This window comes from Pavona decussata, unplaced genomic scaffold, assembly GCF_977016875.1.
Source record: "Pavona decussata unplaced genomic scaffold, jaPavDecu1.1 SCAFFOLD_84, whole genome shotgun sequence".
NCBI lineage: Eukaryota > Metazoa > Cnidaria > Anthozoa > Scleractinia > Agariciidae > Pavona > Pavona decussata.
The window spans coordinates 463,001-490,789 of record NW_028145502.1 but is presented as its reverse complement, the minus strand read 5'-3'; the positions used below and the strand labels follow the sequence as shown (position 1 = coordinate 490,789).

At 35.9% G+C, this 27,789-nt stretch overlaps 1 protein-coding gene across 6 annotated transcripts; it reads right to left on the bottom strand.

Annotated features, from left to right (window-relative positions):
- Window positions 1-130: 130 nt before the first annotated feature.
- Window positions 131-27,114, bottom strand: LOC146475272 (nuclear factor 1 C-type-like). 6 transcript variants are annotated; one of them, XM_085115639.1, is made up of 10 exons: window positions 26,871-27,114; window positions 18,387-18,441; window positions 15,057-15,597; window positions 14,694-14,753; window positions 7,820-7,888; window positions 6,563-6,850; window positions 5,878-6,219; window positions 5,479-5,783; window positions 4,619-4,921; window positions 131-3,852 (listed from the first exon to the last, which is right to left on the bottom strand). In XM_085115639.1, the coding sequence occupies exons 1-10, from the start codon at window positions 27,008-27,010 to the stop codon at window positions 3,832-3,834; spliced, it is 2,124 nt and encodes a 707-aa protein (XP_084971765.1). In that variant the 5' UTR covers window positions 27,011-27,114; the 3' UTR covers window positions 131-3,831. The 6 variants fall into 6 exon arrangements, with proteins under 6 accessions (XP_084971765.1, XP_084971764.1, XP_084971766.1 ...); XM_085115638.1 differs by having other exon boundaries at window positions 4,630-4,921; window positions 26,871-27,112; XM_085115640.1 differs by lacking the exon at window positions 7,820-7,888 and having other exon boundaries at window positions 4,630-4,921; window positions 26,871-27,113.
- Window positions 27,115-27,789: the final 675 nt, after the last annotated feature.

Sequence of the window (27,789 nt, the reverse complement as noted above, 5' to 3'; positions counted from 1 at the left end):
GGAGTAAGTAGTGTCTTGAGCTACTACTTTCAGAGAAAGTACTGCCCACTTAAAAGAGAAAGTGTATAGAATGGAGCTTATGTCTTACTGAGAATTTGCAATGAGACACTGACATAAATGCAAGATGGAGCTGGTTGAGTGTTTGCTTTATTCATTTCCATAATAGCTTGTACATTAGATCACATATGGCAGTCCTTAGAATTTTGAAATGTTTTCCAAGGTGAATCCCTCTCTAGATTATCATTCAAAGTTGTTGCAGACTTAAATCTGATAATATATTCTGCATCGCCAAACATGCTGTTTAAATGTCCGCAACAGTTAGGAATAGCAAACCAGCTAACAAAGCTCAAAGAAAAGAAGTGGCATAAACCTTTTTTCAAAATGGGGACTTCAGTGCGATAGAAATATCAACAGTAGATGTTCCTCTGCAATCAGAATTCAGCTACTACTCTATTTTGAAAAATGCTACCATCAACATTCTCTGGGGTTTGTTAGTTGGATATTTAACATGCCAAGCAAGCAGAAAATACTGTGATAAAATGAGGTTGACTTGTCCCAATAATGGTATCAACAAAGTAACTAAGATCAGTAAACAAAAATTGTCAATTTTCTGGACTAAGACCATAGCATGTTTTTAGGCTTTCAGTTTCTACTGCATGGCATACCCAGTCAAAAATTGTTAACAACAGAGATGTCCCAAAACACTGTGCCAGGATTAGCAAGGCTAGGTTAAGAATGCAATGTGAACTTAAACTGTTCTTCAAATCATTCTTTTTACTGTTATTAATTATTCGAGTCTACACTGCAATCTGTGACAAATGCATGTGAGGTATCAAGGTTCATGACTTAAAATTTGTAATGGTGTGCAAACAGGCTTCCTGGGGTGTTCAGTCGGTGGGATAATATTTCGCTCTGCTGACTGAGTGCCCTGGGAAGCATGTTGCAAGGCTGAGGTTGTAACACAAGAAAACTATGTCAGGAAGTAATCCCTTCATGGAAAGATTTGCTTTCTTTCTTTCTCAAATGATTTCTGTTGTGGCAAAACTGCAACAAATACTCTTAGACCTTCCTCCAGGACTTGCTTAGAAGCACAACCCTTAAGGCAAGTACTCCAAGTCGTGTTGTCTGAAGACAAAACCTAGTTGTTTCACTGAAAGAGCGCAACCTTCAATGAGGAAGTACTGTAGGATACAAACTGGCAAACGTGCATATAACTAGATTTCAGAATGTGTTACACAGATATGTTGGAATTTCCTTACAGATCATGCCTCACATTCCAGCTATACTTTTTACCTTACTCCTAAAACACACCAATAAATAAAAACAGCTATGGTCAAAATAAGAGCTGTATTCACAAGCAAAGCATACAAAAGCTTTCAGAAATATTCAGTGCAAAATCAGGTACAAAACTAATGATAACATTCTGTATTAAGGTGATCCTGTCACTCATCTAGTAACAAATGTTGCAAAATATGAAGATGTGAAATGTTTCATATAATTATATTACCAGGATCATTATCTTATGAAGACTACTAAATATCTGAACCATACAAACATATTGTAGGAAAACTACTATTGGTAAAAAAGCGTCCCTTTTAAAAAAGATAGCCCTATTTATAAAATCTCTACATTAATTTTAAGCCCAAAATCAGCTACTCTGAGCAGCTTTGAAGCACAGCATTATCCTGACATTTCATTGTTTATAAACTACACAACTTTTTGTGAAACTACAAAATTTAACAACTATGAAAACAAGAAATATTTACAGGCCCTGTTGTACTACAAAACAATTCAGTCTATAAGTCTCTATAATTTCTATCTTCTATACATTACTTTTCTCTACTATAACTATGTAACATTTTTATCAAAATTACTGACTAAATATCTCTAGCATTGCCATGATTTTGATTCAGTTTTGAAGTTTTGAGAATTACAGTAAGGGAATGTCATTGTAGCAAGGAAAGTCTTATGATGTACATTGGTCAACTTCCAATTGGTGCGAAAAATATGATCAGATTATTTATTACCCACAGCCATTTATCAGTTTTACGAAGTGAAGAGTTCTTCTGACGGTGAAAACACTGTGAGCTTTAGGTGGCAACAAATATCAAATAATATTATAGTATTGAAGTCAAGTGGAGGTTATTGTAACTGACTAGAACCTTTGTGTGACCGTATTACCAAATTATCAAAATAATGTAAATACTGCAACAGTATTCCAACAACAGGTCATTCATTAATATTCATTGACTGACCATTGAAGCGGCAGTACAGCTGTACTTAAAGGTTCAGTGAGAACTCTATGTTTGAACTAATTTTTTAGTGAAGTTTTCACCAGACCTGGAAAGTTCCTTTCCATTGATCATTTAAGGTTATATGACATACATGTACCAACTGTACCATTACAAATAATCACATTGCATTTTCACACATGACTAGTTTGGTGCTACATGTATTAAGTATCTAGTCTGTTGCAAGCAACCAACTCCTGTGTCTTAAGAGGCCTATTTTTCTTATTCCAAAGGTGCTTACTTAATATCAACCATGCCAAATTAAACAAAAACCTGTGTGTGATACAAGTGATCACTTACTAACAAATACAAAGGATGACAAGCCATAGTGCAGTTTAAGAGTACATTAAATTTCATCAAACAATGCTCTATTTTTATATTCTTAAAGGTCAAACAATCTAACCCTGATATTCAATAAATTCACTCATTTGATCCTCACGAAAATAATTAACAATTTTTACAAACAGCATTCATATTATTAACAATTTGCACTCTCTTTTGCTTCCCAATGAATGGAAAACACTGCTTTACACATATAGCAACTCTGTCGTTAATGGTAACAGTGCTTTTATTTTGCATCTAAAATTTGATCTAAACTATTCTATGAATTATTGTGTTTACGCATGGAAATACTCTAATTACTTATTGCGAATGACTTCGAAAATGACTTCCAAAATACTCTACTAATGCAAAATTATTTATAAATATGGTACTATTATTATTTTAAAAGCCTTTAAAAATTCTTTTGTTTTGTACATGAATGCTTCTAATATTTTATGCTGGTATCTTTACACATGACAACAATAACTTAAAATATACCAGGACTAAAATTTTGTATCGAGCTGAGCCATTCTATTTTCTCAGCCTTTTCTAGTGGTGTTAGTCATGAACACGTGTAAAACCCTCTCATTCCCAGAGTCAAGGACTGGACAACATATTGGAGTTAACTTTTGTGGATGAAGTACTGAAACCAAAGGTTTTATATCCAGTGTGACCATTCAAATGAAAGGCACTGAGCAGCAATTTCCTATTGTGCTGTTTATTATGCTGTACAAGGCAGTTCTAACTCAAGTCTATGGATGAAATCCTAAAGTATGCTGTATGACCATTCAAATGAAGCAGCAGTACGTTCCAGTGGTGCTGCTTGTTATGGCATACACAATAGTTCTAACTTTGAAAACTTAAAGAGTGTGATCATTAAAATCAGAGCTGGAGTATCCTCATATTTTAGAAAATAATATGTTGCAAAATTCTTTGTACTTTTGAACCCCGATGCTCTTAGGAGTGAAAGGGCTTTAAACAGTATTGCACAAAATGGCATAACAGGTGTTACATGTAGTGATGCCTTTGACTACACCATAACATAAATGCATGTTTATCACTAATGGATTGTCTGAACTGTGAGTACTTTCCTCTACTTGGCTGTGTCAGCGTGCTCAGCTACTAGCCAAGACAACACTTTAATGCCCTGTTTGTGGCATCCATATCATTCAGGATGATATCCGAGTTGACATACTCTCCATTGATTCCGCTGTGTTATTCACTGGGAAGAAATTCCTCTCTAAAAAATCAAATCAGAAAGAAAACTCAATACAGCAATAATTTATGAAGCTACGATTTTCGACCTACTGTAAAGGGAAAAAAATTCTAAATGTCAAGGTCTTACTTTGGTAAAAGAAAATTCTGAGTCCGCAACAGGTATTGAACCCATAAACTTCCAGCTTACCTGTTGCAGTGCTGAATCAAAATGTGGCTCACTACATTGGCATTGGTTTGATTCCCATTAGGGACTCAGAATTTTCTTTTTCTGAGTAAGACCTTGACATTTAGAATTTGTGATTTATTCATGCAACAAAAATATTAACGTGAGCGTTATTTCAAGTTTCCAGCTTTCATTACTTTTAGTGATGCCGTGAGCTATAAGAACTGCCCTAAAGGTATGTACTAAATGTCGAATACATTTAAGATGAAAAATGTTTTTGCATAATTTTCTCACTGTAAAATGAATTTCTTTGACTTAATTGCAGTAATTTAAAATAAATTCTTGGGACAAGAACTGTTCTAATTTAATTAACAACTTGTTTACAATTTTTATCCTCGTCTTGCAATAACATTCATCATCTGTAAGAAATTCATCATTTAGCAGATGGATTTAAGCGGGTGTTTGTTCTACAGAGTGTTGCACTACTAAAAATAATGAAAGCCAGAATTCCCACGCCTATACATGTATATAACAAAGTTCTAGCATATATCTTTTTATCATCTTGCATGATGCTGTTGACACTACAAACACTTGATCAAAAACAACAAGATAATTGATAATATACCTGACACCAACCTTCCAGCATTCCTTCGTCAGGGTTCATGCCACCAAATCCTGACACCATCTGGTTATACTCTGTTGACTCCTCTTCATTTCCTCCACTGGAGACAGGTGCCACTGGAACTGATGCAGGCCAACGCGGTGGCATGCTGCCCCTTACTGTATTGCCTGGTGATGTAAACAAGCCGACTGGTAGTGAGGGGCTGACGGCAGAGAGACAACCAGGTGGTAAGTTTGGATAGCTGAACACTTGCTGATTTTGACTGCCATACGTTGAGGACACAGAGTTGGGATTGTTTGTTTGAGGCTAGGATAGTAAAATGATAATCATACAAAATTAATATAGCATGCTTTATTCAAGGCTCAACTGCACTTAACAATATAGTATATAAAATATGTAAGACAAGCTCAGCTAAGAAAAGGGAAGAGAAGGGAGAAGATAAGAGGAAAGGAAAGGAGGGGAGATGAGGGGAGAGGAGAGGTAGGAAAAGAGAGGAAAAGACAAGATCAAAAGTTAAAGTTTAAATGGTGCTGGCAAAATCAAAAATGTCTTGGGCCAGTTTTTAAAGATGAGATAACAAAGAGGGAGAATGGTACCAGAGAAATTACTGCTGGATAGCCCTCCTTTCAATGGTCACGCTTTTATTTTCATCGGCATAGTGAACTTAACAGCACCACAGGATTGGAAACATACTGCTAATTAAATTTTACTGAATGGCCACACTAATTTATGGTTTAATTACAGACCTGAAAGTTAGAACTACTTTGCACAGCACAATAAAACATCTACAACTATCTCTGGCATTGGCATTGTTCGTGACATTCATAAAACAAAACTCCTATCTTTTCCTACATTACACTTACATGGATAATCTGAACAGTTGTATTCAGTGTTATGCCTGATGGAGAATTTGTTTTACTTGGGCTAGTAGAGACTGGTGATTGCTGCTGTTGGTGTCCTGGGGAATTTCGTGGATCTGTACTCATGCTGCTTCCCCCAGAGCTCTGTATGATACTGTTTCCACTTTGTGATCTTGTCAATGGGGGAGGTATTACTGCTGAAGTCCCCGGAGCAAAGTGCCTGTTATTTGGTGCTGAACTTGACCGGGGTCGCTCAAGGAGCTGAATGTAATCACTCGGAGTGGGGCCAGTACGGCAAGGAGCAGAACCTTTGAAATTAAAGGGAATATTCTTCATGTACTGTACTGTACTGGTCAAATAAAACTAACCAGATAAACATAACACACATAAAGAGCAACTAACCTACAGAGGGTAAATGAGTATTTGGCATGGGAAGACGAAATGTAAAACCCTGCTGCTGAAGGTTCATGCCAAACCCACAACTTGCTGGCCCATGGCCCTTAGGTGTTGAAGCTAACTGCATGATAAATGATGTTTCATTCATGTTACAATCTCTCATCGGCCTGTTGTGTAACTGTTGAGTTTGACCACTGTATGAAGTAACTGTAGGTGACTGGGGTGCATTCCCATTGTGGCAGGTAATCACAGAGTTGTGGTTTTCCATTGCACTGTATCCCGAGCAGTTCTGTTCAGGTTTTATCTTGGCAGGAAAAGGGACCATAGGAGAGTGAATAACACTGGAACCTGGAAACAATAAATAAACAAAAAAGAAGTAATATTGATTTCAGTGAAAGAACATGGACTTACTGCCTCTCAAAAGGCACTTCTCTCAGGCAAAAGCCTCAGTAAGGAGTGCAAGGATTTAACACAGAATTGCTTGTTACGATTGTAGTTGGTTCCTGCCTTGCTCCAAGAGTGTTTTTTTTTTCTGTGTCCAGCAGTTTTCCTCTCTACAAAAACCAACATTTCAACTTATTGTTTGATTATAAGATCGATAACCAACAACTACTTTCGAGCCACCACTGGGGAATTTAGTTTTCCTCTAAATATTACAGCATACTTTTTAAAAAATTTTGGTATCACTAACCAGAATCCACGTCATTTTGCCAATTTGATCCTTGGGATGAGAAACTTGCTGGTGACTGTACATAGAGCCCTGTGCTATCCCTGTCATCTTCATCACAATCTTCATCTACTGATGAAACAGAACTGATTGTCCGACTCCTCTTTCTGTATCTCAGGTCATAGGAATCTGGGCGTGGGTGTATGCTTAAAGCATTTGGGAAGCGCTGCTCAAGACCTGCATCACCATATGATGGATTCTCCAGATCAGATAAGATCAGACCATGTGATGAACTAACACACTTAATGGGTGCTAGAGAAAAAGAGGAAAATGTAAGTTATATTTATCTTTATTCTGCCTCTTAATGAAACTACTCCTACAGATCCAAAACAAGTGTTAGAAAAAGGGGTGCTCAAGGCAGACAGACTATACTCGAATATAGAATGGAAACTAAAATTCTGTCCGAAATAGCAGGACGTTCAGGTTAGCCATAATTTTATTTTCATGATTTCAGCTTATGAACATTAACATAGGATGAATTCATTTAAAAAAGCTCCGCTAAGTGCAACTCAGGCAGAAGTTACATACAAATTAACAACTAGGGACAGATATGTTTATCTCAGCTGCTGTACTATTTTAAGGTATGATGATACCATTTATGCCACCCTTAACTTTTTAGCTATCAAGATTGTAAGATGTCACATCAGAGAACACACTAAGTTATCTTCTTCGATATCACTTAACAACACTTATTTAAATTTAAACATCAGCATGTTCTTTTAAAATTATTACATTCCAAATTAACATTTCTTATTATTTGTGCTCTTTTAACTACACTTTCACCAACATTTTAAGTTTTTCAAAGCAATAAGACACAAAACGGTCACAAAAAAAGTGACAAACAATACAACCCTCATAACCGGAAACTTTAATTCTTTGATGTTCATGCAGTCAACCTTTCACCTTCTCAGCTCAACACATCTTTTGGCCTGCACAACTACAGGGCATTGCCTTGAAATCTGCTGGTTTCATGTTATCACTACAAAGTGACAAAAGCTTGGCCTAAAACCATTTTGTGATTGCATATTAATGAAACACTGTTTTGTAGCAATGTCAAGTTAAAACATGATATCATCAGTTTTTTTGCATACTTTTACTTTTGGGATTATTACTTTTGGGAGTTGCTACTATCGCTGTTTGGTAACAACCAGCAAATTTTGATCTACATGTATTCACCACTTTTCTTGGTGTCTTAAACGTACTTCATTTCAAAGCACTTACTTCTAGCATAATTGTAGAGTTCTGCTACTGTGAACACACCAGAAGAAACCAAATTCTGCTCTGTGGCAACTAAAAAGAAGTAACGTGAATGTTACTGCAATATTATAAATAAATACATTCCCCCCCTTTTTATTCCAAACACTCAAAGGAAAAAAAAAATCATTCAAGACAGCTGAAGGTTTAAGATAACCACTAGTACATTACTGCAAATTGGTGTTTATTGAAGCAAAACTGGCCTCTCTTGGAGACCATGGGTGTTGAAAGTATAGTAGTGGGAATCAAATATATTTTCTCCAAGTGCATCAACACACAAACGTCTTAACTAAAGATGAAAACAAAAATAAAAACTTCCAGAAATTTCCAAACTGAATATTTTAGGCATATTACATGAACATTAGAGTGAGATGCCACATTTCCTAACAACATATCACAATACTGCTAAAAAAAAGTTAGTTAAATTCCCGAGTCTGACAGTCAAAACCAGGAGAGTTGAAAAGTATAACAGTATCAACCTTAACTTAAGGGCAGTTTTCCTTATAAATGATTTTTTTTTTTCTGAAACTTTAATGAAGCTATAACATGACTAGATTGTTCATGTTTAAAGTTTTACTTGGCTATCATATTAAAGAGTACCAAATAAAATAACTGTAAATACAAGAAGGAAAAAAGAGCTTAGTTTATATCAAGAAAATATAAACCTTGCTTATCCATTATATTATTGTTTAGCATCTTTGAATTCCTTTAAAAATTAATGAATTATTTTTAAATAACAAGAGAGTCAATGTGACATTTTATGTCAAAAGAACTGGTGTTGGTTTCTAACTGTCAAATCTTCAAGTACATTAAGAATGTTTACAGTTTCCACTTCTTATGTTTGCTTAGGGTAAAACCTTCCAACTTACACTGAGAAAACTAAGAATTTGCCAATTACCAAGGTTAACTGGTGTATTACTCTCTCTTTCTTTTTTGGAAAAACAAAAAACTTGCCTTGCTTGGTCTAACATAAAAAAGGGAAATAAATTAACTTTCCTTTCTTGGCAAACAAACGTAAGTAGGTGTTTGTATCTTACATCATCAAGTCTGTTGATCTGGTACCTGGAGTTCTTTATGGAAGATTCTACTTCATTTACTGCTATTACAAAAAAAAATGCCCCAAAAGGGTGACTTAAATTATCTATTTGCATTGATATAGACTAAAACTGGAATTCCTCAGGAATGAAAATTCAAATGCAAGAACTTTCTGGCTGTTATAAATAAATAATTCCACAATGCAACTTTTGACAACTAAAACACGCATGACCACTGAATAAGCTGTTTGTAGGCTTTCAATGCTTGCTTTCCATTGCTTTTGACACTTCAAAATGTCACATTTACACCAACAAGCATGGGTTTAGCCAGGAAATAGTCAAGGAATCTGATGGACTCACACCTTTAATGAAAATACACCTGACCTTCTAAAATCTCAAAGCTACCGCCAACACCACCATTTCTACTTTTTGTTTATTTCAGGATAAAAGCCTGCTTAGACATTTAACTTTATAACAAAACAGTTGTTTTCTTTTAAGCTTACTGTAAAAAATCTTTAAAATTTTAATCTCATTTCACACCCTTCTTAAACAAAATTCTAATTCTTGCCAACAATTTAGGTTTCAAAGTTTGACATGTGGTTGATAAACTTCACAAACATGTTAAAATTTCAGACATTTTTACCAGTGCTTTTGGCAAAGTAACGCCAATAACTACACAAGTTAAGAAATCAAATTTACCGAGAAATAATGTGGCCAAATTATGTTTCTTTTAACAGCATCATGTGAGAGCTCACTACAGCGCATACAATGTATCAATTTTGATTGTTTAGTGAAACTAGACACTCAGACTGTTGTTTGCACAGTCAGAAGTGTTGGTCATGTGAACTTTCCCAAAATAGAATTTCTACACTGGACTTTGATCTCATACCTTTCACTTTGCATCAACCAGTACTGCATGATCAGTTGTTACAAGAAATATAGCAACTTAAGTAAATTCAAGTATGAATTTATTGTTCAAGTTTACTTGTAACAAACTGAGCATGGCAATAAACTATTTTTTGAAGCATACGAGGAAGTTCTGATATTGATCACTCTGGAATGTGACAAACAGGATTCTTTGGATTATTTTAATTCAAAAAGCATGTAACTTTTACATTCAAATGTATAGAACAAGATGAAAGATTTGGGATACTCGAGTCTACTAATAGAATATCTTGTCTCATGATGTACAGTATATGTTGCCCACAATCTATTTCACCAGCTAAGTACAGTTCAGTTCAAATCCAACCACAGTACTCTATTCTACTCCTTGTACTGTAGTATTAACAACAGTTAGACACACTTAGATCTACTTATTAAAAGTTGTTTTAACATTGTTAACATTTTATTACTTAGCTACAAAGAAACCATAACTTATCACTTTGGAATGCTACACACAACTCTCTCTCTTTCCCTTCCTTTTATCCCCGCGACAATACCACAGTCAGCTTAATTCCACTTCCTGATAAGTTAACCACCAGCTGTATTGTATGGTGTGCATATTATGTCATAAAAGTTTTAAATCCTAAACTACTGGTGCTTCTTGTATATATTCTCAATAACCAATTTCAACCTTCAGAAATTTTCAAGTTGTCACAATTTTATGCTTTAAAGACGAAGCATTCAGAAATTTCCAACAGTGTTAATCTGTAGCATTTTCCCCAAATGTTACACTTTACAAAGTATTTCAAGTGCTCCCCCCCCCAAAGAATTCCATTTAAGTGCAAAAACAAAAGAGGCAGAGAGGTAAACTTCAATTCTAGAATATTCTTATACCTGTTCCTTTGTTGAACAAGTCCTATGCTTGGTAATTGCTGTAATTAACTTGCGATTATTTTCACAATAACAAGGTTACAAACAGCATAAGTAGGCTACATATTGGATAACTTCCTTCCTTCCACATAATCCAAATTATATAATTTAGGTTATTACCATGCAAGGAACATATTTGCAATTGTTAATTATAATTTTCATGCAAACTCTCAAGAGTATACAATGATGAAGGAAATTTGGTAGCAACACTGAAACCACTAGGATATTGTTATGCAAATAAACTATCATTTCTCTTATCACATTTCCACAATAAAAGAAGAACTGTTTTGTTTTGCAAACAGACACTGTCAGTAATTATGGTTGCTTGTTTCAAACAACATTTACCTTAAAGAAAAAAACATGTTAATAATTTAAAAGCAGATAACTACAGTTTGAAACATGTTTAAAGAACACTTATTACTATTAGTTTAGTTTCTCCTCCCCCAAGTGAGGAAATATGAGACATGATACAGTATATGTTGACAAAAAAAGTTGTTAGGGTGCATTTTGGCAAAATTCAATAACTTTGATACTTAAAAACAGAAAAGTTAACATTATTTTAGGTACAACTGAAAAATTAACACTGCCTCTTGTGGTGTTTTCTAAGAAACTGTTGTAATTGTAATGGCAAGTGATATACTCCAAACTTGTTATTTCTGTTTCAGAATCCAACTTTGTCCATGTTAATCTAGCTCTTACATGAAAATAGAATTATTACGTGCAATAATTCAAATCAAAGGTGCTAAGTAAGATTTTGAGAAGTGCTGTTTGTTTTTCAGTATTCTACTCAATGCATTTCTTTCTAGTTTCGGACTGCTGGGGGATATTGAGATTACAAGGCACAACACATCACAAACACCAAATTAAGACAAAGCAATCAAAGGTTGAAATAAAGACCTTTTGTTATGGTAAATCAATTGAACAAAACAATGAGATAATGCATTTTATATCAACACACTTTAGCTTGTGACAGAACATCTCAAGTTCTGCCTATTTGTTCTGGTTTGAGTTACTGAAAGGTTGCAAAATACTTTGGAAGTGATATGATCCTGAGAATCTTTTATCCTTTCACTTTTCACTGCTTTTAGTGGTGTTTTGCTGTGGAAGATTGTTCTAACTTTTGAGTCTATGGATGAAATCCTAAAGTGTGAGCATTCAAAATAATGAAAGCTACTGAGCAGTTTGCAGTGGTATTGTTTATCATGCTTAAAAGTTTTGAGTCTGCAGATTAAATTCTAAAGTGCAACCATTCAAGCAAAGCGGTACTTACATGTGATGGTCTTTACTGTACTATTTTATTTACAATTATTTTTTTTAAGATTTCTGCAAAGTAAAATTTTGGATATTTTCTCTAATTTGGAATTTTTGAACCTCCGGCAGCACAAGGTTGATTTTTTACCTTCACACAAATGTTGCTTCACATTTGGTCATAACTCATAAAGAGAAAGAGCTTGGTGACTGTGCCTTATCAAACAACAAATTGCGGAAAATGCATTGCGGGATGTAAGAACTACCTATACATACATGTGGTAAAATATCAACCCTGTAAACACAATTTTCCCAGCTGAGTAAACTTATTTTTGAGCATAGCCTAAATGAACTACCTGTCTTAGATGGTCAAAAGTCTGACCTGTTCGGACATTACATTTTGTTGATGTTTAGTGTTTTTCTTTCCAAACTTCAGATTCAGTATCTTTAAAAAATAACCTCTCTTGCAAGACTCCCAAACAGAGATTAGAGCATTGTTGATTTAAAGCAGTTAAGGGAAAAGTATTGTTTCCTAAAGCAAACATTTGAATATGACAGGTGTGGGCTTGTTTTGTTCTACAAGACAATATGCTTCAGTAAGTAGTTATTTTAACTTCTGAAAATCAAAAAGAATCGAATCTGATCAGACTTGTCATAAGAAAGATTTTTAACTTTTTGTTTATCTGGTATGTCTATGTTTTGGCCTTGGCATGCCCACATACTCAAACACTAATGTCCTTAAGGAAAAACACATGCTGAGGTAAGATTAACTCTTTAATTCTTCTAAAAGCCATTAATTCTAAACTTCTCTTCCACCTTGTTTTGCAAAATGTACTCAGTAAGACATGAGATCAGCAGGGAAGACTAGATTAATTTTCACAAGATCATGCTGAGAGTTTGTAATTAAATCACATTTGCTGAAGTAACATTATATAAAAGTTATAATGAAAACATAGAAAATATTTAGCAGCTGACCTTGGCTTACCACAGGAGCGTCATCTATTGTTTAAAAGTATCATCCCATTGTACACCACAAACGTATGACATCTTACAAGACAATAAGTTGTCAAATGATCAACAGAACAATGGTTGTCAACAATTACATCAATTATTAGATTTTCCGTCAATCATAATGGATTTTACAACTTACGTTATTCCTTGTCTAATCTCTTGAACATAGAAACAATGCAGAAATGACTTATTAAAAATAATAAGCAAACGAGAATTTGGAGGAACATGTAAGAATTTTTAAGAAATATGTGTCGCCCACTACACGAAAACAATGTCACGACCTAGAGGGTTGAATTTCAGTTCAAAGCATCCACTATACATGGATCAAGTAACTCGGTCACGTTAAACAAAACCACAAAAACAGGCCTCTTACATCAATTTAATTCATGACCAAAAACCATGTGGATATAATAAGAAAATACACTGTCACACTCAATGTGCTATGTACTGTGCAGCCTCAACTGTCTGTAAACTGTACACAACTTGCTATATTGTACACTTATGTTTTTACGTAATCAAAGGGAGGCACGACCTGAAGAAGCTGATTTCCCCTTTACACCCACACAAAAGCAGCTAATGTCATGAACCGTTCAACTTGAAAAACACAATTATTAGATTGAACATTTCGTTAGATAACACGCGCATCCGGTGAATGTGCGCCGTGATGGTTATTTTTCACAAATACACCGTGCAAAACAAAGATGACGAATGATCTAGATCTAGCTTGTCAAGTGCCCAAAATAATCAATTAACGTGCGTTTCTACGAGGGATTATTAAGACGAGGAAAAAAAGGAATAATAAACTTCCCGTTTAGATATACTAACAATAATGGCTTGAAATGACACAAGTGGCTTGCTATGATAACTGCATGAATACATACGACCTGAAGCGAAAGTAATATTAATATGCATAAACACGTTAGAGCTGTCAAGTGGACTTATCCAAAACAACGAAACGACGCAATTCCCGCCGTTTTATTCTCTTAACATTACACAAAAGGCGAAAGTTGCAAAGAGGAAAAGAATTCCAGCCGTGCAAAAGAAGTATAAACGGGTGAAAGCCTATTGTCTGCTTAGCACGTTACTTCACAAACAAAAAGTCAAATATATAAATGACACAACATGCACGTCGCTGAAACTTGAGTTCCAGATCTCACCCGCGAAAAACTCAAAGGGAAATGTGAAACTGATCTGCTCTCTGACACATAAGCACGATTCGTGTAAACCAAAGAACAAAGTCTGAAATGTTTACTAAACCGAAATTGCTGTATGTAATCAAGCATTACTTGCTTAAAACACGCACTGGAATTTATTCGTTCGCTTAGAGGAAGTCTTTCATCTGTTATAGGGGCTAAAATACCTATGCGTGCAAAATAGCATCGATTTCCCAAAGCCCTGCACGTGGAGCCCGCAGGGGCTAATTTTATTTTAGGATGAGCTAAGCGAACGCAAATACGGTGCTTAGTTTTCATTTCCAAAACAATGAAACGTGGTTATACTGTCGGATAACGCAATGAGAACGAAAACAAAAGCCTTATGAGCGACTTAATTTGGATTGTTAAAATGCACGCACGTGTCACAACAAAACAACAACACAGCATTTGCGCTTGAAAATACGCTCTCTTACTCGCAGTAATCGTGGAAAACTCACTTCGTACATGCAATATCTGTATTTTTTACTGTGAATACATTTACGAACAGGTCTTACAAAGAAGATATTAAAAATTAATGCTTACTTTGATGAGATTCTGGATCGCTGGAGCTTCGTACGGGACTGCTGGAATCCTGTTTGTGCTCTGAAAATAAAACGAAAAAAATAAATTGGGGATGGTGGAATACAGGAAAATAAACTGTAGTTACATGAGAAATTCAATTTCTTTATAGCAATGAAATGATTAAATTACACACCCAAGGAACTTAAACAGTTTTGTTGTTTTAATTATTAAAGAGAAACATAGCACCTCCAACTTGTTGATAGGAGATTGTAGCCGAGTATGGCGAAATTCAGCTTCATACCGCTACTGTGTTGGCATTTGAGCACCTGGTCAAATGTGCTGTACACTTGAAAGCAATAAACTTTTCAGCTGAAAGATACTCACCTCTGTTGCACATGAAGTTAGCAAGGAATAGATCCAGCTCCCTTACAGTAACTGTGATGTGGTTGGGCAGAACGCATAGAGTTTGACTCTGGCAGTGATGAGACTTGCCTAGACGTTCACCGTCCGTGCTTTCCAGAGGAATGCCTCGGAACAGTATCACCATCACTAAATCTAGTCTCCATACTTTGTCGGCTTGGCGGAGGCAATCTATTCGCCTCATTTTCCCCTTCTGATCGGGGTTGGAAATGACGCAACGACAAGACGAGCCGAGTTTGTTTCCAACGACGGACATCACGAAGTCTTCTCTGCATTCTTGGCGAATGTCTTTTCGCAGCTTAGCCAGCAGCCTTGAAGCCCACTTCTGCTTGACTTCAGGAGCTTCAGCATCCAGTTCCTCCTTGCATCTGCGCTCCTCATCTGGAGTCATTCGAACTTCATGCTTCTTGTAATGCTTTCGCTTTCTCGCTTGCAAATTAAACCACGTATAGGCAAAGGCCTTCACATGAGGTAGCAATGCTTCGATGAACGAATGTATTTCGTCCTGGAAATCAAACAAGCCCGGGTTAGTCATTTTAACGAAGTCCACAAGAGAGGTACTCTCGCCGCTAACCATCGTGCCCACTGCTTTACCCCGCTCACTGAGGCCCATCTGAAGACATGATAGAATTTTTTCTCCAATCTACGCATACTGTTTACTTCGTGTCATGCGTGTCAAAAACACAAACCGTTGTCTATCACGTAGCGTCTAGCCAATCAGCGACAAGGCCAATGACAAAAGACAACAAAAGCTGTCAAGTGCTAACCATTGAAGAACTGAGGTTTCGCGGCGCTTCTTTGCGGAGAATTCAAACTTCAATCGGTTTAACTCTTACGCAAAGGATTTGTATCTTAATCGAAACGTCAAAACTACAAAAAGCTTTTCCGCAAATCGTATCATTCCTACGCCTACATCTGTACAAGACTAGTCCACAATTTAATTACAAACTGAAGTAATCACAAAATTTTCCAGTTTGACCGAAACTGAAAGTATGCTTTCTTATAGGTGCTTCAGCCTCGCTTTCACTGTGTCAGCTTTACTGAAATCATTCATGGGAGTATCATTTTGCTGGAGAGAGTTACCAGCAACACGAAATAGAAAGCCTTCTAGGTTAAATCTAGCGCGCGCCGCAAAACAATTTTATGTTAAGCTCGCGTGGAATTTGTTCTGACCACAACTTCCCAAGACAAGACCTGTTCAAACTTTCTGCAACTTTTTTGATGGACAGATGTACGTATGAGGCGCCGTTTGGTCGTAGTAAGTCGTATTGTGGTTGCATTCAGGACGTATAAATTCCCCATCACTTATCAGAGTGATCCTAGGGTTAAAACTTTAATATTTCTTAGCTTCTTTCGAGGGCCGTGCGTCACGAATTCAATACCCATAAAAACGCGATCAATCTACCAAGTGTTTACGATCAAAAACAAAACCAGACTCGCAAGATTTTGCGGAGTCGGAGAGAGTTTTACGAGGACTTTACAAAAATTAGCTAATGCCAATAGGAAATGACGTATCAATAGACAACTTGTACAAGTGCGGGATCGTTGTTTACGAAGAATTTTCAACCGTGCCCTTTTTTAAAAACACTTGTAATTTTTTTTAAAGCATCTAATCTAACCATGTCAACAGGGACATTTCCTGCTTGATGAAAAATACAGTCTTAAACAATTGTTTGCGATAAGATTCGAAACCCACGGGCCACGATCCTGATCTTTTAAACCGGCGCATGACATTTCTTTTCAGTGGGTGACAGAAACATCAATCAATATTTAATTAACGTAATCAACTCTTTGAAGTTCACTAGAACTTCTGTAGCAAACGGCGAAAAGCACACACTATGCTGCCTTCCTTGATCGTCATCGAAGATGACGCACTTAATTCTCCCGAAAAATCCACGAGTTCACTTCAGTGATAATTGATTTTGCATACTTGGCTAACTCCAGCTTGCAAAACAATGACAAACCTGAAAGGCGGCTTAATGTTAATTGCCTTAATACCCTTATGCGTAGATCGAACGAGTTGTCACGTATCGCTTTCTCTAGACTCGAGCACAGGAAGTCGCTAGCGCAAGTCTCGTGATGGTATGGGCGGGGTCTTGACCCTTACTCATCAAGAAGTACCTAAAGTTAACAAAAATATCTCACATTTCCGTTTTCAAAAAAGCGCAAAAACAATAAGTTTCGTCTGAATGGTCACAGTTAAAAGATTTCATTCACCAATTCAAACTTATGTATGTTATCATCACGTTTGATTTAACCAGGATCAGCACATTAACCAAATTTGGCGCACGATGAAGCGGAAACCCCTTATAAGGCGAAGTAAACATGTGCTCAACTCAACTAATACCGTAACTGGATTACACACGAGCTGCCATGTAAGAACATTGAAAAACAGGAAGTGGTAATTACACATTGGTCGGATGAATTACAAAGGCAAGCATTTATCTCAGCTTTGACCAAATAAGGCGCAACTGAGCCTATTAAAACGTTACAGCATCACATTATCTCACTTTTTTCGTTAACCACAAATCTTGGATTACCACTGTAACAATGAAAGTGCCCCTAAAACTCTTCTGAGTGATTATACGTCAGGCTTTACACATGCACGTTCGTTTTACAGATGTAAGGATCTAACTGATTCTTATGCAAAATAATTCGTTTACTGTAAATGATCCAGTAAAATAGAACACTAGTTTCTTAACCTCAAACGCTTCCTCTACAAAAAAACACAAACCCATCTTTTGAAACTAACCACAACACAATAGATTTATTCAACAGGATGTGGGTGTGTACCCTGGTACAATAAAAAGGGGAACATAATAAGAAAACCATTTCCTTTTTGTTTTATGAAGATGAGCATTTCCGAGGTTTACCACAAACTGGGTTATAACAACACTGGAAATGATATTGTTCATTCTTACACAGAAAAAAAAAAAGAAAGAAAGAATAGGAGAACAATTATGGGTGTATAATAACCACAAGGACAAAATACATGCAAAGCCGCTAAGTAAAGTAAAAATGTAGAAACAAATTCCAACTTTACATATAGGACTTGGGCAGGAGTTTGAACAACTTTGAACACAGAAAAAATTATAATACAGAAAACCCAACAGCATCAGGGAAAAGAACACTCTGCTGAACAGACTTTATTTGATTATCCCGGCTACTTTAGGATTTCATTCACAGACTCGTAAGTTTACAAGCACCACATTACATTACCTTAACACTTGGCTGGTTTAATTTTAGGCTGTTTTGAACACAAGTTGTGACAGTGGTTTTGTGTCTGGCACCTACCTCATAAAAGACTGCTTTCTCTGGTCTTGGTTTTGGAACTTGACGCATCTTTTTTCTAACATGCATGTTAGTCAAGATATCACCATTTGGATATGGGTATGTATATGCCTTTGCCAGTGGCAAGGTGAAAGAATTTGTTCAGAGAGGCTAATAAACAGGTGCATGCTAGCAAATATAAAATGCCTCAGCTGAGAAAATGCTACAAAGTTACTACTATTTCTAAACTTATTTCATTAAAACAGCTGTAAGAGACCTTGCCTTTACCCCCTAAACTCTACAAACGTAAGATTCAAAATAACCAACACTCAGTGTATATTAAGTACTTCATACTGCTGCATATTACTCTTGAATGGTCACAAGTAGAATTTGAATTTACAGACTCCACCCTCCTTAGCAAAGAAATACGAAGACTGCTGACTGTTATTTAAGAAACTCTATTTTCAATTTATGGTTTATTCCAATCAACAATTTTAAAAATTAGTTTAACTTGTTTTTCTCTGCACCATGACAAATTAGTATATTTTCATTTTACTTGAACCTCGGATGCAACTCAGTTTCTTCCTTTAAATCAGTTATATGACATTCATGTCATGCACAATATTTGATCATTTGCCATGTAACAATTGTGCAATATAAGTTTTTAGAATGATCGTTATTGTTATTATTATTATTATTATCATAATAAACAGTACAATTGGAGAGCACTGCTCAATAGATTTACCCCCTCTGGTTAAGCTTGTGTTAAAAAAGATCAATAAATGTGATGACTGCCATTTTCAGAGTAAAGTTGTTAGTTGAAAAGGAAGACAAAACAAAAACTCAAGGGGAAAGGCTCCTGTTTTTCCTATGTTCTTCGTTTTGAATAAAATGCAATTTAATTCAGTATAGTGTAGAGGCTATTGCTGATTGCTTGTTGGCTAATGATATAACTGGTCTTAAACTGCCTCGGATCTGACAAACAAATACCTTTGCCAATATTTTCATAACAAATATCTAGTACTGCAACTAAAATTATCTTACATTCAGTGCCAAACATAAAATACCTGAAATTCTCATAACTAATTGCCCAACTGCTGTCACTAGTTTTCATTTTTGTTGATATGTATGTCAAAGAATCTTTTTAGTACGTGAAAAGAAACAATTTGACAAACTTTCTGACATTGGTGTACATGAAGGTGTACTTGAAGAACAGATTTTGCAAGGAAAATCAATAGTTGCAGTAAGTTCTCTGAACTCTTTTGAATCACTTGTGACTCATCTGATCTGAATCTGAAGAAAACTACAACATAAATAGGTTCTTGAAGAATCTGGCATCAATACAATTTTACCCAAACTTATCATATTTGTTTTAAATTTATTCTTTGATGCAATTTTGTGTAATTTCATCCAACTCAATTGTAAAAGTTCTACATTAATAAACATGCTCAGCATGCTCTCTTGGAAATGGGGGGGAGGGGTAGTGACCTTGCTGCCTCTTCTCCTCCCCCCCCCCCCCTCCCAAAAAAAAATCATTTCAAAGGAGAGGAACTAAGGTTAACTGCAAACATCCTAAAAATTAATGGTATAAATATGCTTAAAGTTCTGCAAAAAAAAATCTTTCAAGCATTTTCTGCATTTCTTAAAATAAAATTTTAGCCCTTTGAAGGATAAAAAAGCTTTCGTAAGATCGTAAAATTCTTCATATTTGATTTTCATTTAAACACACTATACAAAAGATTGGTCTAAGACAACTGATCTGGTTTCACTCCCAATGATTACACCAGGACTTCATCACATTCCAACATTACAAAAGAACGGATAATAATTTATTGCATTTGGCTATTACCTTGATCAAAATACCTTGGACACAAATTGGCCATTTGAGTTTCACAGGTCATGAATAAACAATAAATTGAAACATATTTCTTTTTTGCCTCAGGGGCCATCACATCAATTTTATGAATTTTATCCATTCAACATTTGTCTTAGTATGAGGACCCCAACTTGATTACAATTGTATGCCTAGGCCAAATAATGACAGGACTTACATCATGATCATAATTGAAATGCCTGTTCTGTGCACAATTAACCACATTCTTTGTTTTAAGGAATTTGTGTGCCAAACTGATCCTTTTTTTATTACTTTCTTCTCCTGAAGGCGGAATTGGTAAAGGTTGCTATAATGATGGCCTTGTTGTTGTTTTTTTTTTATATATATATAAAATTTACCTTAAAAATGTACTTTTCTAGCTACACAACAATATGGATTAACATTTAACAAAGAGATGTGCAAAAAAAAAAAAACAAAAAACTGCAGTCCATGCAAATGTAGGGCAATATATACAATATTACACCTTTTCACAGTGTCTGGTGCCATCTTGGTTGGGGGCAAAACCTGCTTAAATTACAGTAAATGCATGGGAATTTGTCCAACCAAGAACTGCTGTGACTCCACTTAAATGTGTCTGATTGTGACAGCAAGTATGTCTTTCAGAAGGTATTTGTCCTTAAATTATTTTTGTCAAATATCTAGAAGAGATTCAGGCTACAATGGCTGTCATTATCACTTCACACAAACCCTTCTAATCTAAATACGTAAACTGCCACGAAATTACAAGTGACATGAGAAGATTTCTACTGGTAGCTTACGAGCATCTAATGGTCTTATTTTCAATGGGATGAATGAGGTAACAAACATATATTTTTAACATAACTTTCAGGAAATCTAAGCAGAGTTATAAAGGGTCAAAGTTGGCTGAAATTCCAAACATTTATTTAAGGGAAAAGTCAGAGATTTTTGCATCAAGTCAGGAAAATTTTTATTATCCCATCAAGTTACTGAAAAGTCAGGGAAATTTATTTTTATTTTGTCTTAAGGTTGGCGAAAGAGTTTCCTTAATATTAATAAACGTAATGTCATTTCAAAAATATTTTAAAAGAATTAATTTTTGTGCACAGCTTCTTTGCTGACTTTATTACCAAAGGATTTGTCTTAGATGCTCAGCAAAAATAATTATTGGTTTGTAGTCAGTAAAAAGTCAGGGAATCTTTTTTATCCTGACAAGTGGCAACCTTGAGTTTGCATTAAGATGGTATCAGAAATTTTCAAAAGGCCCATCTAACTGGAATGCCATCTCACTAACAATCCTTTTCTACCACGACCTTCAATCACCTGAAAATTTTGCATAGTCAATGAAAAACACAATAATCTCAGGACTGTATCCCTTAGGGAATGTTTGATCCATTTGCTCTGAGAGTGTTGTATTGTGTATAGAGACTAGAATGGCTTACTTAGTTCCTGCTCAGCTGTATGTTGAAGGTGCAAACCTCCCTCACAAAATTTGTGCTACCATAACAAACTGCAACAAATGCATTATAAGGCAATAAAATGGCATGAGTCAAGGTCGAGTCAAGCTAAGTCAAGCTGAGCTTGTTATATTCTTTATCACATTTTTCCAGGTTTGAATAAAGCTTAGTAGTTCCATTTGACTTTAAGCCCATGTAATGTATATGGTGATCAATACTACTGTCAGATATCCAATTCAACAACTATGTATCCTCATCATCGTCATCATCATCATCAATTGTATGCCTTAGTAAGAGAAGAAAACATTTAAATTACAAGTCAAGGTAATGGCTAGAATACCTCAAGAAACCACCAAGCTTATAAGAGAGGCCACCTTGGCAGTCATTAATAAATAAAAAATATGGTGCTGCGTAAGTCCTTAAAGGTGAAAAAAGTAGATGAAGAAGTAATTGATATTGGGAGAGAGTTCCAGATTTTGGGACCTTGGTAAAGGATTGTAAATTGCTTAAGATTTGTGTGACAAGAATGCAATCAATAGCGGTTGGCTGTTCTGGTGCCATAATTATGCACTTGGCTACTTGTTAAAAACAAATTCAGAAACATTGAAGGTAATCAAATATAAATTTGGCTATTCGAAATGAATTAACTTGGAATATGTCTAAGATACCCAATTTAGCAAATAAGGGAGCAGAGTGTGGCACATTGGCTACTCCTCGCCATGCATTAACATTTTAGATGGATTCTATGTTTAGTTAGACATGACGGATGCATAAGTGGCCAAATTTCTTCAATATATAATGCCAGGGTAGTACTGAAATAATCAGGAATTCATATTTCACAACATGTGCCCAGGCATCGATGGTCACAGGGTATCCAATGCAGTTGGAACTGTGTCGTACAACAAGTTATAAATCTTAGCCTAAACTATGTGTACTGTTATATCGTACTTTCCTGGAAATTGTTTTAAGACATTTGCAGTAGTGCTATTGACATCTCTCAGGAGTGTCTGTATGAAAAACAATAGCCAGGCCACAATATCTTCTGAAAAGCTGCAAACTGTGCAGCAGAACAAAGCACTCAAAAACTGGAGGTGGCAAAAAAGGTATGTTTGAGCTTAGCTTGAACTTGACTTGTGACTCAAACTTGGTTCATGCTATGACCAAACTGAAAGAAACTAATTTTCACATCTCAACTGAGTCCTTTCATCAATTTCTTTTCACAAGTTTCACTCAAATGGCATCAACTCACTCCCCTTAACTGGGACTCTAGTCCATGCACCCCAAGCATTTTGATAAATTTCTCTAATCAGTTAAGTGGACAGGAAAGATAGATACATGAAGGTTGAGCAGAGCAAAGTTATTTTTTTATTTCAGAGACAACAGCAGCTGAGACATCAACTCACAAAACTAACCCTCAGTTCAACATCTGCAAGACAGTTACAGGTATAAAAAGATCTAATGACCTGACACTTGTAGACCGAGTCCTTCCACATAATTTCACAATCTAGTGGGACTTCACAAGACATATTTCCAATAACTTGCCCAGATTACAAGGAGTTGTATGTCAAGGAAGTATGGAGCCTTTATGTCATTGTCTATTAACACAAAGGCATTTGCAGGATCTCCAATATTGTAACAACACATAGGTCACACAAGGAAAGCAATCCAAGTATGATTCCCTGTGAATGTAGTCTACATCAGAATAGGATGATCTATGCAGCAAAGAATAAAGGTGCACAACAAGGGTAATATTGGCCTGCACTCAAACCTCCACTTGAGACCCATGTTTATAGGCTGTTCCCACTGTCTGCTTTAGAATGGGTTACACTGCTAAGGCCCCATAGAATGCTATCCACTTACGAAGCCACCACCATCATCATCATCATCATCATCATCATATCTTTATTTACCCTCGGATTTACAGAGTAGCTTAATACAGCTAATATCTCTGAGCATTTACCCACTCAACCATGAGAGTATACACACACAAAGACCAGACCACAACACCGGGAACTACGTCCCCTACTCTTTGCGAACAGTGAGTAACAACATCAACAGGAGTAACAAAATCAAAATGCCTTAATCTGGATTTCCACAGTCAAGAAATACAACAACTTGTGGCAGGTATAATTTGCAGTGGACCTCTGAGGAAGCTGCTTCCTGAATTGAATCCACCAGTTACATCTTGCAACAAACAATCTGCACAACCAGTTTACCTCACTGATGCAAACTACAAGTAAGTAGAGATGACTATAATCATGTGGAAGATGACAATTTATCGCTATTAATCAGCCTCTTTGTTTTTTACAATAACAAAATTCATGCATCAGGAAATTTAATCTGCTTGCTGTACACTAGTGTTTCATGTCACCCTTTGCAATTCAATAAGATTTGTTCGATCAAAATTATTGCTTAGCATTGTTACCCCTGCTTTGGATCAGCTGCAATAGTAATAACCAATGCAAACAAACAGACCTTCCGGTTGCCAGTCTCAAACATGCACATGTTTACAGGGGCCATCATTATTTCACATGGACTTCTAACATTCATGTGCACGCATAAATGTATTGCATACGGAATCACTAAATGTCATTATAAGTTCTCCTTGATCCCTCAGACCTGAATGGGAGTAAAATTGTCCATGGCCCTTGAAATAAACAGTGTAAAATGTGCTACTAATTTGACAAATGAAGCATTTAAGAAACTAACAAAGAAAATTAGTAAAATTGAAACCTCCAACCCAATTGCCTGATTACTTAACTGACAGCAATGCTACATTGGGAAGCATTATTAGGGGTGTCTCCTGCTGCAAAATGGTAAGACCAGCAATTACATATGATGCTGAGGATTTCTTAGCCTTGCTAAAGAAATTGAAAACCTGTGATGGCTTATCACAGAAAATCAAGACTGCAAGGCCCATGAAGTTGACCAAAATTATAGAAGACCTATTTGTCGAAAGACAATTCATCACCCTGCTCATTACTGATGCTCCCCAGCAATGTCCAATGCATCCCCAAACAGAATTGGATAGCATACCTGGACGAAAATGATCATAGCCATAGAAGCCTGTTTAACAAATTGCGTTGACCCTGATTGTGTCTCTCTGATTAGTAAGAGTCACGTGCAGGATCCTGGCTTTATTATTTTTTCCACACTTGTGACTCATGCATGTACATAGTTTACATTACACCTGTATTACATGACAACTGTTTTCATGGAGTACTGAGCTTGTCTTTTAAAAATCACCACTGGGAGAAGTCAGAGTGATGAACCTGCTTTGAATCAATAGCTGACAATGTTTACTTCATAAAGTTATAATAAGCACTTCCTTATACGATCAGCTGAATATTCACAGCTAAATACGGATCCGTCTAACCTGCTAGTGATAATCCTACTGCTTGTAGAGTCAATTCCAATTTTGTGGATTGAGCTTAGTTCATATTCACAGTTACAAGTTATCAATACCTAGATATGACATATACATAATAATTTATTATTGTTGAGGTCTTAGCAGCATGTCTTTTTGCATATTGGCATGACTGTGTTGTGTTACTGGCAAGGCGTTTACTTCCCCGTATCATATGACAACCAACTTGTCCACATACACAAACTTGTTGCACTTGATGAAAATTAATAAAGTGAGGAAAAACCTTTAAAACTCTGCAAATACTTTCTTCAGTCATCTTTTCATTAGAATTGTTTTCAGACCATTATCAAAGTGAAGACCTTTCCACCACGGCAGACAACCTTAAAGTTTAAAATAATAAATTCTTTGAATTCTTGTGACTAGACGGATCATTTTACTGGCAAGCACCCCAACAGTGTGTGTATAAGAAACTTCTGGAACAGGAAACTTTTCATTTGAAAGATTTTACTTTCTAAACTTTGGGTTTATATTAATTTTTTGGACTACCTACATTGAGCAGTCCAATAATCTTTATCAATATTCACAGGATAACAGAAAAATGCAACTAGTTAGAGCAAAAATGTGCCTATATGCATAACAAACGTATTTAACAGGCAGTCCAATTATCCCGTTTTCTTGGATGGGGCAGTTAGTCACAAATTAGCTATTTTTTGAGCTTGAATCTGCTGTTTATTATTGTGCAGCAAGAATTTTGCTAATTTTGTTACGTTATACAAATACATATGGTTAATAACTTAGCAAAGTATTGTGGTCACAATGCCGTATTTAAGTTTGAAAGTCTATTGAGCAGTGGACTGGATTCTAATGACGATGTGAACCTACTTTGTCGATGAGTAGGTGTGACGGGTGTCAAATTATGTGCGACAGGCAACTTTTACATTTACACTTGCCTTAAGCTTTTGACTATTAGAAAGAAGAGGAAGGCTGTTTGCAGTCTAATATTTTTGTGACACAAAGTTCTCTTTTTATAAATGAAATTTACATTAAGAGGGATCTCCCAACTTGTCTTTCATAATTATGTTTTATGACATTTTCATTCCAGTCATTATCATCATCATTATCATTCCTTTTGTTACCTCAGTTATGTTTTTTCTACATCATTTGAATACTGGTATATTTTTCTTTCAATGTCAGGCTATCCAGTAACCTAAACCTGTTATTTAATCGAATGCCCCAAATGGTTGATTTTATAAATACACCCACGAAATACTGGCATAAAACAGAGACCAAATACTTAGTAAAATTCTGCCTATAAATTAGTTCTACCACAACATTAGCTTGTTAATTATTCATATATGCTATATACTAAAGTCCGAGGTTCTAATGAGGCTAAAATCTAAACTCCTTAAAATTTACAATCATGACCGAATGGTTTGGAAATAAATCGCTGAATTTCCAAAATACTCAAAATTTCCGAGCATCCAAGAGGGAGTATATATGAGAGAATTATGCCATGTGTTTATGTTTCATCTTCTGCAATTACTACTTCAACACATTTACCTATCTTTAATCTCCTGAAAACCTTCGAAATTTTTTAGCGCAATGAAGCAAGATGATTTGAGGATTATGAGCTTTGAACCTTTCTCAAAGGAGCTCTTCGTCGGTTGCTTTGATGTGATTTACTGTATATTTGTCATAGTACAAATGATCACCAAGAATTTTCCGAACTGTGCTTAGCTTCAAGCAATGATTAACAATTTCGTAAAGAAGCAAAACCTCCTTGCGGGCAGCTGCGCAATGTATATGTACAATAATAAACAAATTTCTCTTACCTTAGCCAACAACTCCCTTTGTAGTCTAGATCAGACCATGACCGGCCAAAAGACCTGTCGAGTTGTCGACAAATCTCAGGTGATTTTTTTAGCTGGGGTAGACTGCCAGTCACTGAAACCAGGATTTGCGGCCATATCATGATTGCAAGCTTTCTAGTTCGAGCACAAGTTACGTGTTCCTCTATAAACAGTTTCCCTGCCCTTTTGGAAGGAACTCAAAATTTCACCCCAACTGCCTTCAAGCCCTGTGGCCTTCTGCCAAGTTTCAAGAAACGTTCGGTTTGAGATAAAATTTCTCCTTGCCGGGGGTGGGATGGGGCTGATGGCGGGAATTCAATATTTCATCTAGTAGTTCCTTTCAAAGCTCTCTTCGGTTTCAATAAAACTGCGTATATATAGTTAAACTATAAATGATTAAACTTAGAAATTGATTGAATAGAAATCAGAGAAAATTGTTGGAGACGTTAGGGAACTCAGTTCCAGTGTGGTGGGGAGGGGATGCCGGTAGCGTTGCTTGTATTGGATGCTCTCCAGAAACACAGAGCGAGCGTATAACTGACATATTCTTGCTGCCATTCACTTTATTTATTCAATCTATTTTTTAGTATATAAAAGCCATTCTATTGTATTGTTGACCATTCTTTCTTGCCTTAAAGATATTTTTTGTTCTAATGAAAATATTATTTTCCTTGTATTCTCAATTTAACAGTTTGAATTTGTGAGAATGCTTCACACAGAATCACTTTTGTATCCATGGAATTACAATCCTAGTAAAATTTTTTCTTTGTTTGTTATTTCGCAATATTCCATGGGATATAAAACAGAAGTTAGGTCAAGTTACACAAAAAAATTCTCACTTTATATTTCCCCCTGGGTAGGGGACTAATCATCATATCATACATACCCCACCCTGTCTCGT

Excerpts from the sequence above, each read along its gene's own strand:
- LOC146475272 (XM_085115638.1), bottom strand. The coding sequence starts at position 27,010 with ATGATATGGCCGCAAATCCTGGTTTCAGTGACTGGCAGTCTACCCCAG. Across the intron at positions 5,784-5,877 it reads TACTCATTTACCCTCTGTAG|GTTCTGCTCCTTGCCGTACT; the intron begins GTTAGTTGCTCT and ends TTAATTTCAAAG. Across the intron at positions 3,853-4,629 it reads TGACGAAGGAATGCTGGAAG|AGAGGAATTTCTTCCCAGTG; the intron begins GTTGGTGTCAGG and ends TTGATTTTTTAG.